Genomic DNA, 14,498 nt, shown 5'->3' on the forward strand with positions numbered 1-14,498 from the left:
CGACTGCGCTTCTCCGCGGACTCTGCGCCCGCGACAAGGAAGTTCTCCTTATTGTCATCATCCGTCTCTCCTCGCCCTGACAGCACCGCGAGGGGGTGGTTCTCATGTCTGGTCCCTGCCGTGCCCCCAGCCCCTAACGGTGCCAGGCACACAGAAGACTTTCAAAAGCATGGCACCGTCTGTCAGGCCTCCGCCGCCCTCCGGTCCCGCCCGCTCTGGCGCCTGCTGCAGAAAACAGGGTCCCTCCCCGCGGGGACACGGCCGGTTGTGTCAGGGGCAGCTGTGCGGGCTGGAGGCTCACAAGGAGGCACAGTGCTCACACAGAGGGTGTCTGTGGCCACCGCACAGGGACTCGCTTTTCCTACCAGCAGCAGCAGCCAAGCCCGGTCCCAGCAGGGGACATCAGGCCCCCGCACGCCCGTCCTGCTGGACTCCCCACCCCGCGGGCCACACAGGTGGGGAGAACACGGGTGTTCTCCCCAGCGCTGGACTCTGAGCTAGTGACGCTGACACACTCAGCTTCTGAGGCAGCTGTCGGTGACCCCTGGTTCTGTCTACACAGCATGGCATCCTCGCACCAGCCCGAGGGGCGACTGGGAAACCCGAAGGATAAGGGGGAGCCCGGGACCATCGTGTGGGTTCTCTTGAGCCTGCCGGCCTGAAAAACACTTCTGTCCTTCCGCCCTGGTACAGCCACCGGCCAGCAGACCCAGCAGCTCTGACAGCCAAGCTTAGCCTCCCAGCTGGCGGGATCAATCACCATGGAGAGAAGCCTCCCGGGGACACGAGCTGAGTGACATGGATTGATGAGGGCCCCCTGTCAGGATGGGAAACCCAGCGCTGGAGAGAAGGGTCCTGGATGGGAGGGAGGACAGGTGGCAACCGCCCTGGGGATCCGTCTGCTTATCCGAGTCCTGGGGAGGAAGGGGAACAGCTCGCACCCCACCTTGGAGTGGTGGGGGAGGGGAGTAGTGAACAGAGGCAGGACAGCAGCAGTAATGGTGGCCGGGGGCTCTGGGGAGGGAGCTGGAGGGTCTGCGGAGACAGCGCGCAGAGATGCGCCTCCTACACCCACGAGGGCGGGCGGCTGAGCTTCACAGCCACTCAGGCCACACGGCTCCCCCGTGCTGGAAAAATCTGACACGTCTACACCCCGATGGCCCACATCCCTCCGAGATTCTGCACCTTGCTCCGCCCAGGTATTCTGAAGGGCAGAGGTGGGGAGAATCCCCACGTGGCCACAGGCCTAGGAACGAGGAGGCTCCAGCAAGCCCTGGACGCTGGCATCTCACAGCTTACAGGTGTCCTTCACACCAGAGGTCTGGATAACCTACTAACTCAGTGATCTTTATCGAGCTCAGCCAGGAGCCAGGCACCACGCTGGGCACGTCACAGGTGTTGTCTCATTTAACCTCCTGGGGAGCCTGGAAGCAGGCAGATAAGCGAATACGGAGGAAATCAAGGCTCACGGAAATCAGTTACTCGCTTGCCCAAGCTCAGAAGCAAAGGTCCTCTGGTGCCCACGCCCTGCCAGGAGCTGCTCTAAGCACTTTACACATGTTGACGTGACCCTCACACAATCCTCCCCCTCCAGTTCTGACGCAGAAACTGCAGCGCAGGCCACCTGGCTCTGGTGACTGTCCTCTGAGCCCCCACGCGGCCCTGGCTGCCTCTCCGGAAGGGGCAGGGGAAGGCAAAGGGAGCAAAGCATCGACACAGACACCCTCCTCTGTCCCACCACAGGGACCCAGCTCTGCTCCCAGAGGACCTCACCTGCCTCCTCAGGACGCTGGGTGGGTGACAGCAGCTTCAGTGGCGCCACAGGGCCCATTCCTGCAGGCCGGGGCACTGGACCCCGGGCCTGGCCTTCACCCCGGCTCACCCCCAGCTGGCTTCTGCCTGCGGCCAGGGTGGGGACATCCCTGAAGGCCTCCTACAAGGGCCCCATTAGGTCTCAGGGAGCCGAGACCTCAGGACACACCTGCCCCTGCTTCCAGGAACAATCTGTCCCTGTTCGTCTAATAAAAACCCTATCTAGTGCCAGCAGAAGCCCTGGAGGTCGAGTTTCAGGAGACAATCCTAGGACCAGGCTGGACAGAGCTGCCAGTGGCATTCGCCGCTGGACAGGCCACTTGCAGAGTCACGCCAGGGAGTATCTCCGTAGGTGCTGGTTCAGAAGACGGCAGACCAGGTGAGGCAGCCGGGCCAGGGCAGGAGCCGCAGTAGTGATCCCCCCGGGACTCGGCGGGGATGTGGGAGTGGACAGTGTCAGTAAGCCAGAGGACCAAGCAGGAAGCTCCGGTCAGCTCACAGCAGCCTGGTCCCTGCCCCATCAGCTGTGACCTTCCCCCCAGGAAGTTTGGGAAGAGCCCTACAGCCGGGGCGGGGCAGGGGGTTAGGGGCAGGGGCAGTCACGGAGGATGGAGCAAGAGCGTAAGCATCTCATGAGGCCATGGCTCCTTGGCCCATCACACACCAACACTGTTCTGGAAACCCATGGCGGTCAGCAAGTGGTCAGGGCTGAGTGACCAGAGGCTGCAGCCCGGACACCCTCGAGTCCGTGGAGTGCTACGCACAGCAAGGAACAGACTTGGGAGACCCCTTCCCCGCAGGCCCGTGCACCTGGCAGCCCATGTGTCTGGGGACAAATACAGGTCTTCTCACCCAGTTCCACCACTGCCACCACAGCTGCCCAGCCCTCAGACCCCGGTCCCACGCCCCCAACTCACTGAGTAGCCTTCGCTGCAGAAATCCCCATTCCCAGACCTCAGCTCCCTGTAAAAACCTCGGTGTGTAGTCGGGCAGCACACACGCAGCCTGTCTAAAGCATCCAAAGCATCGCCTGCATTCCAGCCACGGGGCCTCCCTTCCACTCCTCCCACAGGGCAAGCCAGGTCTCCCCGGCAGGCCAGCTGAAGCGCCCCTTCCTGGGGGGTCTGTCCCACCCACTCGACCCTGAGCAGCCCCACCCCCACACGGGAGCATCCGCCTGTAGACTTTCACCCAGGACATTGACTATCTGAAACCATCTTGTCTGTTTACCATTTATTCTGTCTCTACCTCTGACCCCCGAACAGACACAACAGGGCACGAGGGATTCCCGTGCGTCTTGCTCTCTCTCCAGCACCCAAACCCTGTCCCTGGCTGTCAATAAATCTTTATTGGATGAATGAAAGCGCACATTTGAATGAACAAAAGCTCTTTCAAATATAAGTGCTGGTTAAATTCAAGGCAGTGAGTGTCTCTTTCTCCAGCTAATAATTTAACCACTAGAGTTAAATACCAAAGGCGGCTATAAACAATTTCTACTTTAAAAATCAACCGTGAGACGCATCAGACTTAAGCCTCCTTGCACCGTTATCGGGACGCGTAGTGGTGGCGCTCGGCGGGGACAAAAACGCCCTTCAAAGAGCAGGGCACGGGGACTGGCAGGGAGGTGGGTCGCTCTGCGGCAGCGTTTCCAGAGCGTCTGAAGGACAGAGAGATCTCATTCAGATGCCACCTCAAAGGCCATTGATGAAAGCAAACACAGGATTTCTGTAGCCGAGGGGGCGGCTAGGATGTGGTCACATGCAAAGCAGCGAGGCGCCCGGGGCCTGACCGCGGGCGAAGGCAGGGGGACGACGCGGCCCCATCCCGAGCCCCGCTCCGTCCCTGCCTCTCACTGTTTCCACCGCGTACAAGACTGGAGGGCAGAGCTGGGGCGGCTGGCCTGCCAGCCTGCCTTTCTGGAGGACGGTGTGCGCCGGGAAGGGCCCTCCCACTCACCAGACAGTCCGGCCCACGGCCGCCTCTCCCCACGTTCGGCAGGTGACACATGAGGAGGGGGAAGACGTGCCCCGAGTCCCACTTCCAGAATGGACAGGGAGCCAGCCTGGGCGGTTTAGTTCCCCTGGGCCCTGGTGATGTCACCCCACAGACCTGTCTGCCCCACAAGCCAGGAGCCTGAGTCACTCCCTGGCAGGCGGACTCACGGCAGTTTGAGGGCTGTGTGTGTCTCGGCGGAGAAGCAGCAGTCCCGCCTCACCTAAGCTCTTCTCCACGGGCTCGGCCCCTCCCTGCGGCTGCTGCCATGGCCTTGTAGGCCTCGCCGAGCGGGCATCGAAGAAGGGAGACTCGCCGGATCCACCGGCACCGAGTGTGTCCCCTGAGCCAGAGGCTCCTGGGTGGTGGGACACAAGAGGAGCCAACACCACCCTGCCTGAGGATCCTGGGGTCCAGAGGGTAGTGCACAGGGGACTCGGAGGAAAGGTGACGCAGTCCCTTCTCCCGTGAGCCCAGCACTAAACGTGGGCAGCCCGACGTCTGCCCGCTTCTGCGGTTCAGCGGCTGTGAACAGGGGACAGGGATGTCGTGAGAACTGGGGGGGCACAGGAAGGCAGTCAACAACCTCACAGACCAGGTGATATTCAAGTCCACCCTTCAGTCAAGTGGACAAGGGGGAGGGCCTGGCCGACAGCACGGCCGGCTGGGTTTCCCTGTCCCTCAGCCAAGCAGGCCTCGCTCGACTCCAGAGTTTCCACTCCGAGCTGCTGGGGCCAAGTGCCCAGTCGGGTTTCATTCACAAACGCCCGGCCTGCCCAGGTGGGGAGCTGGACTGGGGCAAGGTCAGAAGTCACAAGCTGGCTGCCCCAACCCCCCCGCCGGGGCTTCTCCCTGGAGCACCTGCCCAGCAGACAGGACGAGGCCCCTGGAAGCAGGGCCTGCTGTCCCGGGGGTGGGGACCACGTCTGGAGCCCGCAGCTCCCTGTTCCAAGCGCGGGCTGCCCACCCTCCCTGCGTCCGCCCCAGTCCCGCTCAGATCTGCTTCTCTTCAAAACAGCCGGCTCCCCCTCCTCGTTTACAGATGGACAGGAGGGACATTATCGCGATGTCTTCCCGTGCCTGTCCGCGCACGACGGGACAGCTAACACGCGGCGTTTGCACCAGGAAGCCCTCTCTGCCACCACTGCCATTCTGCAGACGAGGGGACGCGGAGTGTCTTCACGGTTCTGCCGTAGCACAGCTGTCCGCCTGCCACCACCTCCACTGGCAACGCTTGGAGGGGACAAGAAGGACCCTTCTCAAACTGCGGCACACCCCAAGGCACCGGGAACAAGTCGACAGACACGGTAAATGGTCCTCACGAACTGAATACGTCATGGGACAACCGAGCATCAAAGATGAGAAGTGGGAGGGGAAGGACTAGCAGCTCCATCCCCCCCCACCCCCGGACCAAGAGGTCCCCTGATACCTGGGGGCAGAGGGGGTTTCTGGCAGCCCAGAGTCAGGAAGTCAGCTGCCTGACAAGCATGCATCTGATATGGCAGAACCAAGTGGGAGGGCACAGCTCACCACCCATGAGCCGCCCCAGCTGGGGGACCTCAGCAGGAGAATAACTCAGCTCGTGTGAAACTGGGTGCGGTGTCCTCGGGTGCTTGATAGCCTGTCCCTCTCTCCCTTTTTCAGAAAGGAGTTTTGCCTTGTCTCTGGCTTCAGCCACTCAAGTGGTCTGTCCCAGGTGCCATGTGTGATGTGGCCCGCATGGGGACATGGCGGGGAGAAGACAGGCCTGCCCCTGCCCTCGGGGGGCTTACGGCCAGCCCAGCCCCCAGGACAGCAGTGGCACGGAGCTGGGGCGTTCCGGGTGTCGCCACATGGTTTAGATTTCTTCCCAAACTCAGGAGCTTTTTTGGTAAACATTTAAATGAGGCCCAGAAAGGGCTTAGTGACAGAGTGTTACGATGCTACAGTGTTTATAAGGGATAATGAAGACACAGGGCTGGGTGCGGGTACGTCCGCCTCCCCACCAGAGGTGACTCCATGGGGGAGGAGGGGACAGTGGGCACACGAGGGAAGGCAGGGCCGAGGGACCAGCATGTGCAAACTCCGGGAATCCAAAAGAGTACCGCATACTTGGGAAGAGCTTTCAAACCAGAAACCTGGGTTGCGTTCCCAAATGACTTGTCTGTGTTCTGTGGTCTGCCTTTAATGAGATTCTGAACAATTCCCGGCTGGGAAGCTTTAAAAAGTAAAAAAACAAAAAAAAAAACCAAAAAAAACAAACGATGCCCTGGGCTCCAGCCCAGACCAAATCACGCCCCCTCTCAGGCACCCAGGCACTGCCCTGTTCAAAAAGCCCCACAGGTGAGACTATAGGGCCCTGCCGTCCAATGAGGCGGCCGCTGGCTACTGAGCACCCGAGTGTGTGAGCCCAAACCGATTGTGCTGCGTGTCCCACACACTTAGCAGGAGGAAGAGAACGTACGTAAACTGTCCCAGTCGTAATTTGTAGAGTGATTACATGTTGAAATGGTTATATTTTGGAGACACTGGGCTAAAGAAAACATACGGTTTAAATGAATTTCACCTGTTTCTGTTTACATTTTAATGTGGCTACTAGGAAATCTAAAGTCACACACGTGGCTTGTACTGTTTCTACGGACGGTGCTGTCTGACGTGACCCGGGGCTGAGCAGTCCTGACTGCCCGTGAGGGCTAAGGTTTACGGGGTGTCGATTCCTCGGAGGCGGCTGAAGGGACCTGTGAGGGCTTCTTCACCAGCTGCTCCCCCACCCTGCAGTTCCTTCCCCACCGGAAACCCCCAACACCTGGGCCGTCTCGCCTCTCTCTACCCGCTGGCCCCGGCCCACCGATGTGTGGCCCTGACCTGACGAGAAGCTTTTAGGCTCTATTTCCATATCCCACAAGGGAAACTGAGGCCGAGAGAAACAAAGGGCTCACAGACAAGGAAAAACACTGGAATTCAGCATCCCCGAGACTCCGATCTGCAGAGACCTCATCCATGACAGGCCTCAGAGGTGGGTCTCCTCTCCAGTGGGAGGCTGGAAACAGTCCTCAGATTTTAAGCTTTTTTGGGGTGGGGAGGGAAGGGAGGAAGATGGCTAGCTGAGGATCTGCAGAGCATGATACTATCTGTTTTGCATTTCATGTGTATTAGTGACCTATGACCTCTATAACAAATCACCGCAAACTCAGTGGCTTAAAACAACAGGAATTTATCATCTTATTGTTCTGGAGGTCAGAAGCCCAGAGTGGGTCTTACGGAGCTAAAGTCAAGGTGCCAGCAGGGCTGCGTCTGCTTCTCGAGGCGCTACGAGAGAATCCGTTTCCTTGCCTTCTCCAGCTTCTCGAGGACGCCTGTGTCCTCCGCTAGCGGCCCCTTCCTCCGCCTTCCAGGCCAGCCATCGAATCTACGCTGCCCTCTTCACCGTGTAAAGACCCCGTGATTACACTGGGCCTACCTGGCTGACCCAGGCTGCTATTTTAAGGTCAGCTGATGAGCATTTTCCTTCCAAGGACCATAACATATTCACATGCTGCAGGAATTAGGGCGGCCCACCACCCAGTATCCCTCTATACCTTAAAACAGCCCTAGGAGGTAGATGGAATGATCTCTTTTTACAGATGAGGAAACAGCTTCAGGAGCACAGGCCAGCCCTCGGCTCTACCTGCCTACAAGTGTTTTCCACTACACCACACCATCTTTTGAATGGTATAGGCCATGTTCAAGTTCAGAGTGAGGGAGTACTGTATTCCATATTCGGAACACCACAACGAAAAGCCAACACTATTCTGTCACCTCCATTTTGAAAAGCGGTTTTATCATCCAAGGGACTAAACTCACGGGGAAGAAAAGACCAGCTTTCTGGACACTCCTCCTAGGACCACACACACACACACTCACACCACGCAACAACCACCAGTACAAGCTACCCTCCCTGAACACTCCTGACTGGGGAGGGAAGGGACCTTTGCAAAATAGGGTGTGTGGCAAGAAAACTAACATGTAAGCATTCTCCCTGCTCCCCACCCAGAGCCCACGAGGAAAGGCGAGGCTGGCGGATCCTGAGGACTTAGAAGACATGTGAGCAGCATCCTCGGCTCTCTGGGTCCTTTCCGCCAATGGGGCCTGGCTGGCAGCTCACTAGATATTTCTGGGAGTGATCTAATTAAATATTAACCGTGCACAAAACCGTATGCCTACATCCCTAAGTCACTCTGAAGACAAGCAAACCCAGGCACTGAACCCAAACTCCATCTTTCCAGAAAAAAGGGCCCTGGGATGGGTAAATGCTACGAGACTGACCTATCAGAAAGTTATTCATTATAAGTAACCTTCAACCCCTGAGAAAAAAGCAACATGCAAAAACAAAACGCCTTCCTGTTTACCAAACCAACCACCAAAATGCATGGACCTGTATCAGAGACTCTTTCTCTTGGACGCTAAAGGTTTCTCTCGATTTAAAACTCCAGTAAGATCAAAGAACTAGGCCCTTTAAATTTCCTTAGTAGCATTCAGACTTCTTTACACCTCTTCACAAACAAGGAGAAAAAAATCTAAAAGTCTATGAATGAATAAAGCTTCTGACAACACCCAGATTCTCTCTGCCAACTAAATTTTCTCCCCATCCTTCTGCAAGTTCCTGGCACAATCGATTGTGTATTAATGACCTTAAAATAAATGCCACATTTGTGTTTATGAGGGGCTATTTGGGTGGAAAAAACACCATAGGCCAGATGATGATGATGATGATGATGATGATCACAAAGAAATTAATTCATGGCCAAGTTGGTTCTAGCACTTGGCTTTCATAAAGCCTTGCTATCCCAAGGTTTTACTATCGTTTTCACAGTTAAACACAGCGCAAAGGTTGCAGGTCAGTCCCCTTGAATTCTTATTTCAAAACGGTGGCCGTTTTAAACAGTGTGTACTAACTTGTTTTGAAAGCAACCGCAAAAGACACTGACTGCTGTCTTCAGGGAGGGCTGGGAAGGAACCTGCTAATGGCAGCCACAAATGTCACCATCCAGCCTCAGACGGGCGGGAGGGGTCCTTTTGGCTTCCTTCATTTCGAAAGTAAAATTTTTCGGCTATTTCAGTCTTGGCTGGTTTATTTTGGCAAAAAAACAAGCATGCTCTCCCCTCCCCGGGGCATAAGAACACCTCAGTGTTTGTAAAAGAATAAGGAACGGAAAACCAGAAGCACAGCAACGCCTGCACCCAGCGTTTTCAGCAGGAACACATGTCCAAATACACACCCGCGCCATTGTTTCATGTTTAAAATAACCTTCCCAGGATAGGCCATCCTCTGCAAGAGATGCAGGCGCGTGGGAAGTGCAGAAAGGGGGCCGAGGAAGTTTCTGTCTGTCGGGCGCCTGTATTTAATAAAGGGGTGTGAACCTATTTATGTGTGGGGCAGCGCTCGAGCAAACAAGTCTGGCTACATACGTGAAACTTTTCTCCCAGCAGGTAATAGGATATTGCACGGCCCTGGAAAACAGCTCAGGAGAAAAGGAAACAGGGAGTTTCCTTGAAGGAAATGCATTGCTTCCCTGAGGTGGAGGCCTTTTCGTAAGGCGCGGAAGGAGGGGACAGGTGCCCGTCTGCAGCAGCCGGGGAGGGGGCACGGCCAGGGCAGATAAACCCAGCTGGGCCGCGCCGGTACGCGCACCTGGGCCCCGCGCACACCTTGACCCCACCTGGCCCCCGCCGCGTCTCAGCCTCCGGCCGCTTCGGCCCCCTCCACCTGGGTCCCCGTGCCCTCGCTCCCCGGCCACCTCAGTCCCCAGCCGCATCCCGGCCCGGGTCACCTCGGCCCCCGGCGCCCGCGCGCTTCCGGTTCACCTGCGCGCGGGGCGGCTCCCGCGGCGGAGGCCGGGAAGCGAGGGGGCGGGGAGCGGCGCCGGCGCTCCGGATGCGGGCGCCGGCAGGGCCCCGGGGGACGCGTGTGAGGGAGCAGGGGGGAAGGCGCCGCCCGCCCGCCTGCCCGCCGCTCGCCTGGGTCTTGTCGAACTGCTCGCGCTCGGCCTCCAGGCTGTGGCCCGGCCTGCGGCTCAGCACCCGCGCCGGTACGTTCTTGATGCTGTTCATCCTGCCGACGCCTGCGCTCCCGGACCGGCTCCGCGCTACTACGCGCGTCCGGGCTGGGCGCCCGAGCCTAGGCACCGCGAGGCCGCCGCGCCCCGCCCGCCGCGCTCCCGGCCCCGCCCACCCCCGCCCCGCCGCGCTCCCGGCCCCGCCCACCCCCGCCCGCCGCGCCTCTGGCCCTGCCCACTCCCCCCGCCCTGCCGCGCTGCCGGCCCTGCCCACCCCTCTGCCTCAGCTGCAGTGCTCCCGGCCCTGCCCGCCGCTCCTGTCATAAGCTCCTCTCGGCCCCAGTTCTCCCCTAGCCTTGCAGGCACCGACCGAGGAGGCCCCCCCACACATCTCTACCCCCGCGTGGGGCCGCCCCCCTCTTTCCTCCTGGGTAGGGGCGCAGGCCAATTCCCTTCCCCCACACGGTCGTCCACCCCGGGCTCCCTAAGTCCTGTCCGCACCAGGCCCGGGTCTGGCTCATTGGAGTAAACTTAGCCTCAATGATTCAGACCAATGAAAGCAAAACTAGACTTTAGTTTTAGTCTTATATTAATGTATGTCTAAAAATGCAGACAATTGAGCGTCCCCCTCTTTGTGCATCGCTAACGTAACTGCAGCTGTTAACCACGCGGGGCTGTGGGGTGCGTTCTCATGCTCAGCATGCCGACTTCTTGCCAGAGCCCAAGCACAGTAAGGGGACTGGAAAGGCAGGGCTGGGATGGCCTGCGACAGATCCGAACAAAACACAGTCTTGGGCCATATCATATCGAAAAGATGCCACTGGAGGTGGTGTGGGTCATTGTTTTTACTGGTTTTTAAATTACCCGTTAAGGCTAAAGTAAAAAAAAATATATCACAGTTCTCCCAAGTATATGCTCTTAGATGGTTATTTTGTTAGCCTCAGCTTTCTTTCGGAGTACAGGTGTGAAATCACCCAGTACATATACTAAGGACTCCCCTTAAAGAAGGAAAGTGATGCTTCCATCCCCCTGACCGTGGTCCCCCACCCTTTCCCGTAACCTTGCTGATTCATCACGGCCTAGGCCTAGAGCTGACACTGCGTACCTGAAAATTGTATTTGACAATGAATGTTCCCCTCTCAGTCCACTACAGAGAAATTAACCAGGCTTTATCTAATTCCAACCACTGAAAAGCTTCTTCACCAGGATAACAATAAAATGACAATTATTGAATGCTTGTCTGCTAGGCACTGAGCTAAACCCTTTACATGTGTCATCTCATTTTCAAGGCTCTGCACCTGTCAATAGCTATGGTGAAATAAAGACTATTGTGCAGGGGCTGCCGGCCCCGCACCAGCTGTCTCTCCGACTCCTTTTCCGTATCAAACAAAAGCAGTTCTCCCATGAACTTCACATTTAACGCATCTTCTTTTCAACCAGGTAACAACCCCTCTGGGTCTAGAACATCTGCCATAGTGACTTAACATGAGCAACTACCGCTCTTTTTAACAATAAAGTTTATTGCTGTGTCAGGCACTGCGCTCAGCGTTTGTCGGGGTCCCAGAACACTTTGCTGAGACATCTCTAATGAATTCTAAGTTATCTGCTTGTACTTAAGATTCTGAACTGTTATAAAGGCAAAGCATTTGGGATATTAATTAGGCCTCGTTTCCAGGAAAACCTAAGGAGATGAACAGTAGAGCTGACCTCTTTGGACTTACTAAAATGACAGCACTGTAACCCCCACATCACCTCATTGACATGTGTGTGTGACCTGGCACCAGCCTGTCTGGCTTCACCTTGCGCCACCCTGGTCCATCATGTCTGAAATTACATCATGCTCCTTCCACCCCTGAGCCTATCTGGAATGCTCTTCCTCTCGTCTACTCATCTTCCAGCTCTTAGCACAGATGTCACTTCCTCAGGGAAGCCTTCTCTGAAGCCCCCGGCCTTGCCCGATGCCTGTTATGTGCTATCACAGTGCTCAGAGCTTTGTTTCAAAGCACTTACCAGTTTTTCAATCCTAAACAAGGATTGAATCTGCTTTGCTCACTGTTGTGTCTCCGGTGGCCAGCAAAGCGGTACTTATTGTGTATTCAAGTTATTTTGTTCTTTGTTTGATCTCCTAAGCATGCATCCGGCTGAGAACCCAGAAATCATCCTTACGGGACTGATTTTCAGGCCCTCTTCATCTGATAAACTCCTCTCGAAGACCATTCCGCTTCTTAACCTACCTGGTCGGCTGTGGTCCTGATTAACGTGTCTGGTTTCTTTATCTGACTTTATTCGCTCTGTTCTCTATCCCATTTGAAATGGTTCCGAAGGTTATTCTGTTTAGGGCCTAGAATGATGAACCTTTCTACATGGCCCTATCGAAATCCTGGAATGGCTCAAGAGAAACAAAGACGCAAAACAACTACATAGCTACAGGTATCTCACCAGAAAAAAAGAAATCTCAGGACAAGGCTGCAGAGAAAAACTCCAGGATCAAGTAGCCACGGGCACACACAAGGTTGCAACCCTCATCCATGTTCCTGAATCGAACCAACCTTACCCCAGAGAGCCTCTCGATTTCATGCATTCTATGAACACTTTTTAGGTAGAGCTGTTTTTAGTGTTTATGCATTATCTTGTTTCAGAATTTCTTTCTTTTGGGGTATTTCTATTTGTTGAAAAGATCTGTTCGCAAATTCTAAAAGTACCGTTATATCATTTTCTCCTGATGGCTGAGGTAATTTCTGGAAGGCATATTATCATACTATTGAGTTGCCTTCTCTGAAGGTGAAAGCACATTAACGACAAAATGTAAAGGCTGAAATCTAGTTTTATCTTGCAACTTTTTCAAACATGCTGAGGCTGCCTCGCTTTAACAGAAATTGCTCACATATTTAAATAACTTAGGTTGGGACAGATAAATTGATAACGGCAAGAGTTCCCATTTTTGAATTGCATGTGCTATAATTCACAACGTGGTGGGGTAAGACTAGGTGTTGTAGATATTTAGCCACAAACTGACTTCTTTCAAATCCTTTCGTTCCTGAAATTTTCTTCTTTAGCACCAAATCAGTGTGCTCTTTTCACTAGGTAAGTTGACATGTAGCCATAAGCCTCTAATAAAGAGAATTTTAATATTTTGATTCTCAGATTGGAAGTCGGCTTCCGCGGGGACATTTTACGTTTCTCACTTGGAGGCGAGGGTTCAGAATCAACGACACCTCTCAGACTGGCTCTGTACAAAGCGGCCTGGCCCGAGAGAAAAGGCAAGCATTTACACAGAGCGCAGCCAAACCTCACCCAATTTCTCTTTTCAGCACCCTAATTAAAAAGGCCAAATGGGGTGGCTCCTCCACTCTCATGAAAATCATCTCTGAAGCGGCACTGAAACCTTTTAACAAAGGGGCATTTATACAGCACAATGGAACTTTGATATCTAAAATGCTTTAAAAAGAACTCCATTCCCATTCCTGAGGAAATTAGCTTGCCAGGTTTGGTTTCGGGCGACTAACCTTCCTTATTTTACTCCTGTATAAATAAAAAGAAACCAAAGAAATTTATTATTAAAAATATCTTTTTATTGACTGAAGCTGATCAATTCTCTTAGCAGGACAGTGAGGCACATAGCATATTCTTTAAAAAATCAAATTGTAAGTTAAAACATAAATGTTTTAGTCTTGAATAATTTTTAAAAATGCATATAAAACTTCATCTTCCAGCTGTTGTTTACGTAAGTAGATGGGATGACTACAGACCCAAACAAGATGGGGCTCTGCTCAGCTTTGGGACAGAAGGGCCTCGACTGTCACTCACAGAGGAGATAACTTCTGGTTAAAAATATTTTGTGTCAGATCATTTTACGTGTATGTACACAGCAAAGTCCAGAGCTAAAACCACAAGAGAATACTATTTCTTATATATTTGGAGCTGACTCTGATAAGCTACTGTTTATAATGAAATGTATGCACAGGTTTAAAAACATCAGACAGCTAAAATGGCATTTTATATGCGGGGATTCTCTGTGATGTTCATACGCTTAAGCGCTTCTCCAGGATTTCACCACTGTCCACGCATCTTCACAGGGACGGCCTTCTCTCTTGGCATAATTCCAAGTTTGGATATATACACGATAGAGAATATTTTACACGTGAAAAATATTTCTTGCGCGTGTAAATGATTAACTTTAAAACAAAATATAGATGTTTAAAAATTAACTTTCAGTTTCTGCTCCCCTTGAGTATTAAACATTTGCTTACGAAGGATTCCGATCCTCTTTTTGTGTTCCAGGTGAAGTATTAGGTATTGATGTCTGCTTCCTGCCTTCTGCATAGAAGGGAAATGGGCTTCTCTGCAGAATGAAAACAGTTAATAAAATCAATCAGTGAGTGCTGGAGAGTGTGCCATGAGCTCCCGGTCTCTAAATAATTAGCTATATCCTGACTTTCCTTAAAATAAGGTCATGCAAAATAAAGACTTCTCAGCAAAGAGAAGGGGAAAAGAGGGAGGAAGGGAGGTTACTGAAGCTTACTTACCGCTTTCGCCGTTTTTAAAAGGTTCTTATGCTTACAATGAAGACGACTAAAATGCTTATACCTTTTAAACTGGATTCTAAAGAAACTGCGTATATGAGATGAAGGTTTGACAGGACGAAACTCAGATCAAGAAAGTGCTTACTGGGTCAATAAA

The 14,498-nt window shown here is 53.8% G+C and overlaps 1 protein-coding gene and 1 long non-coding RNA gene across 3 annotated transcripts in view; one reads left to right on the forward strand and one right to left on the reverse strand.

The window, feature by feature from the left end:
• Positions 1 to 9,975, reverse strand: part of HIP1R (huntingtin interacting protein 1 related) — a 26,414-nt gene extending 16,439 nt beyond the window's left edge. The window contains exon 1 of one of the 2 annotated variants that reach the window (XM_039879319.1): positions 9,781 to 9,975. In XM_039879319.1, the coding sequence (XP_039735253.1) occupies positions 9,781 to 9,873 (93 nt within the window). In that variant the 5' untranslated portion in view covers positions 9,874 to 9,975. Of the gene's footprint in view, positions 1 to 3,768; positions 3,900 to 9,780 lie in introns of those variants that run through there. The other variant, XM_039879320.1, reaches the window with a different exon arrangement.
• On the forward strand, positions 4,835 to 6,343 carry LOC120616040 (uncharacterized). The gene is made up of 2 exons (XR_005656442.1): positions 4,835 to 5,111; positions 5,449 to 6,343. It is a non-coding gene; the product is annotated as an uncharacterized LOC120616040 (long non-coding RNA).
• Positions 9,976 to 14,498: the final 4,523 nt, after the last annotated feature.

This window comes from Pteropus medius, unplaced genomic scaffold (assembly GCF_902729225.1).
Source record: "Pteropus medius unplaced genomic scaffold, Ma_sr-lr_union100, whole genome shotgun sequence".
NCBI lineage: Eukaryota > Metazoa > Chordata > Mammalia > Chiroptera > Pteropodidae > Pteropus > Pteropus medius.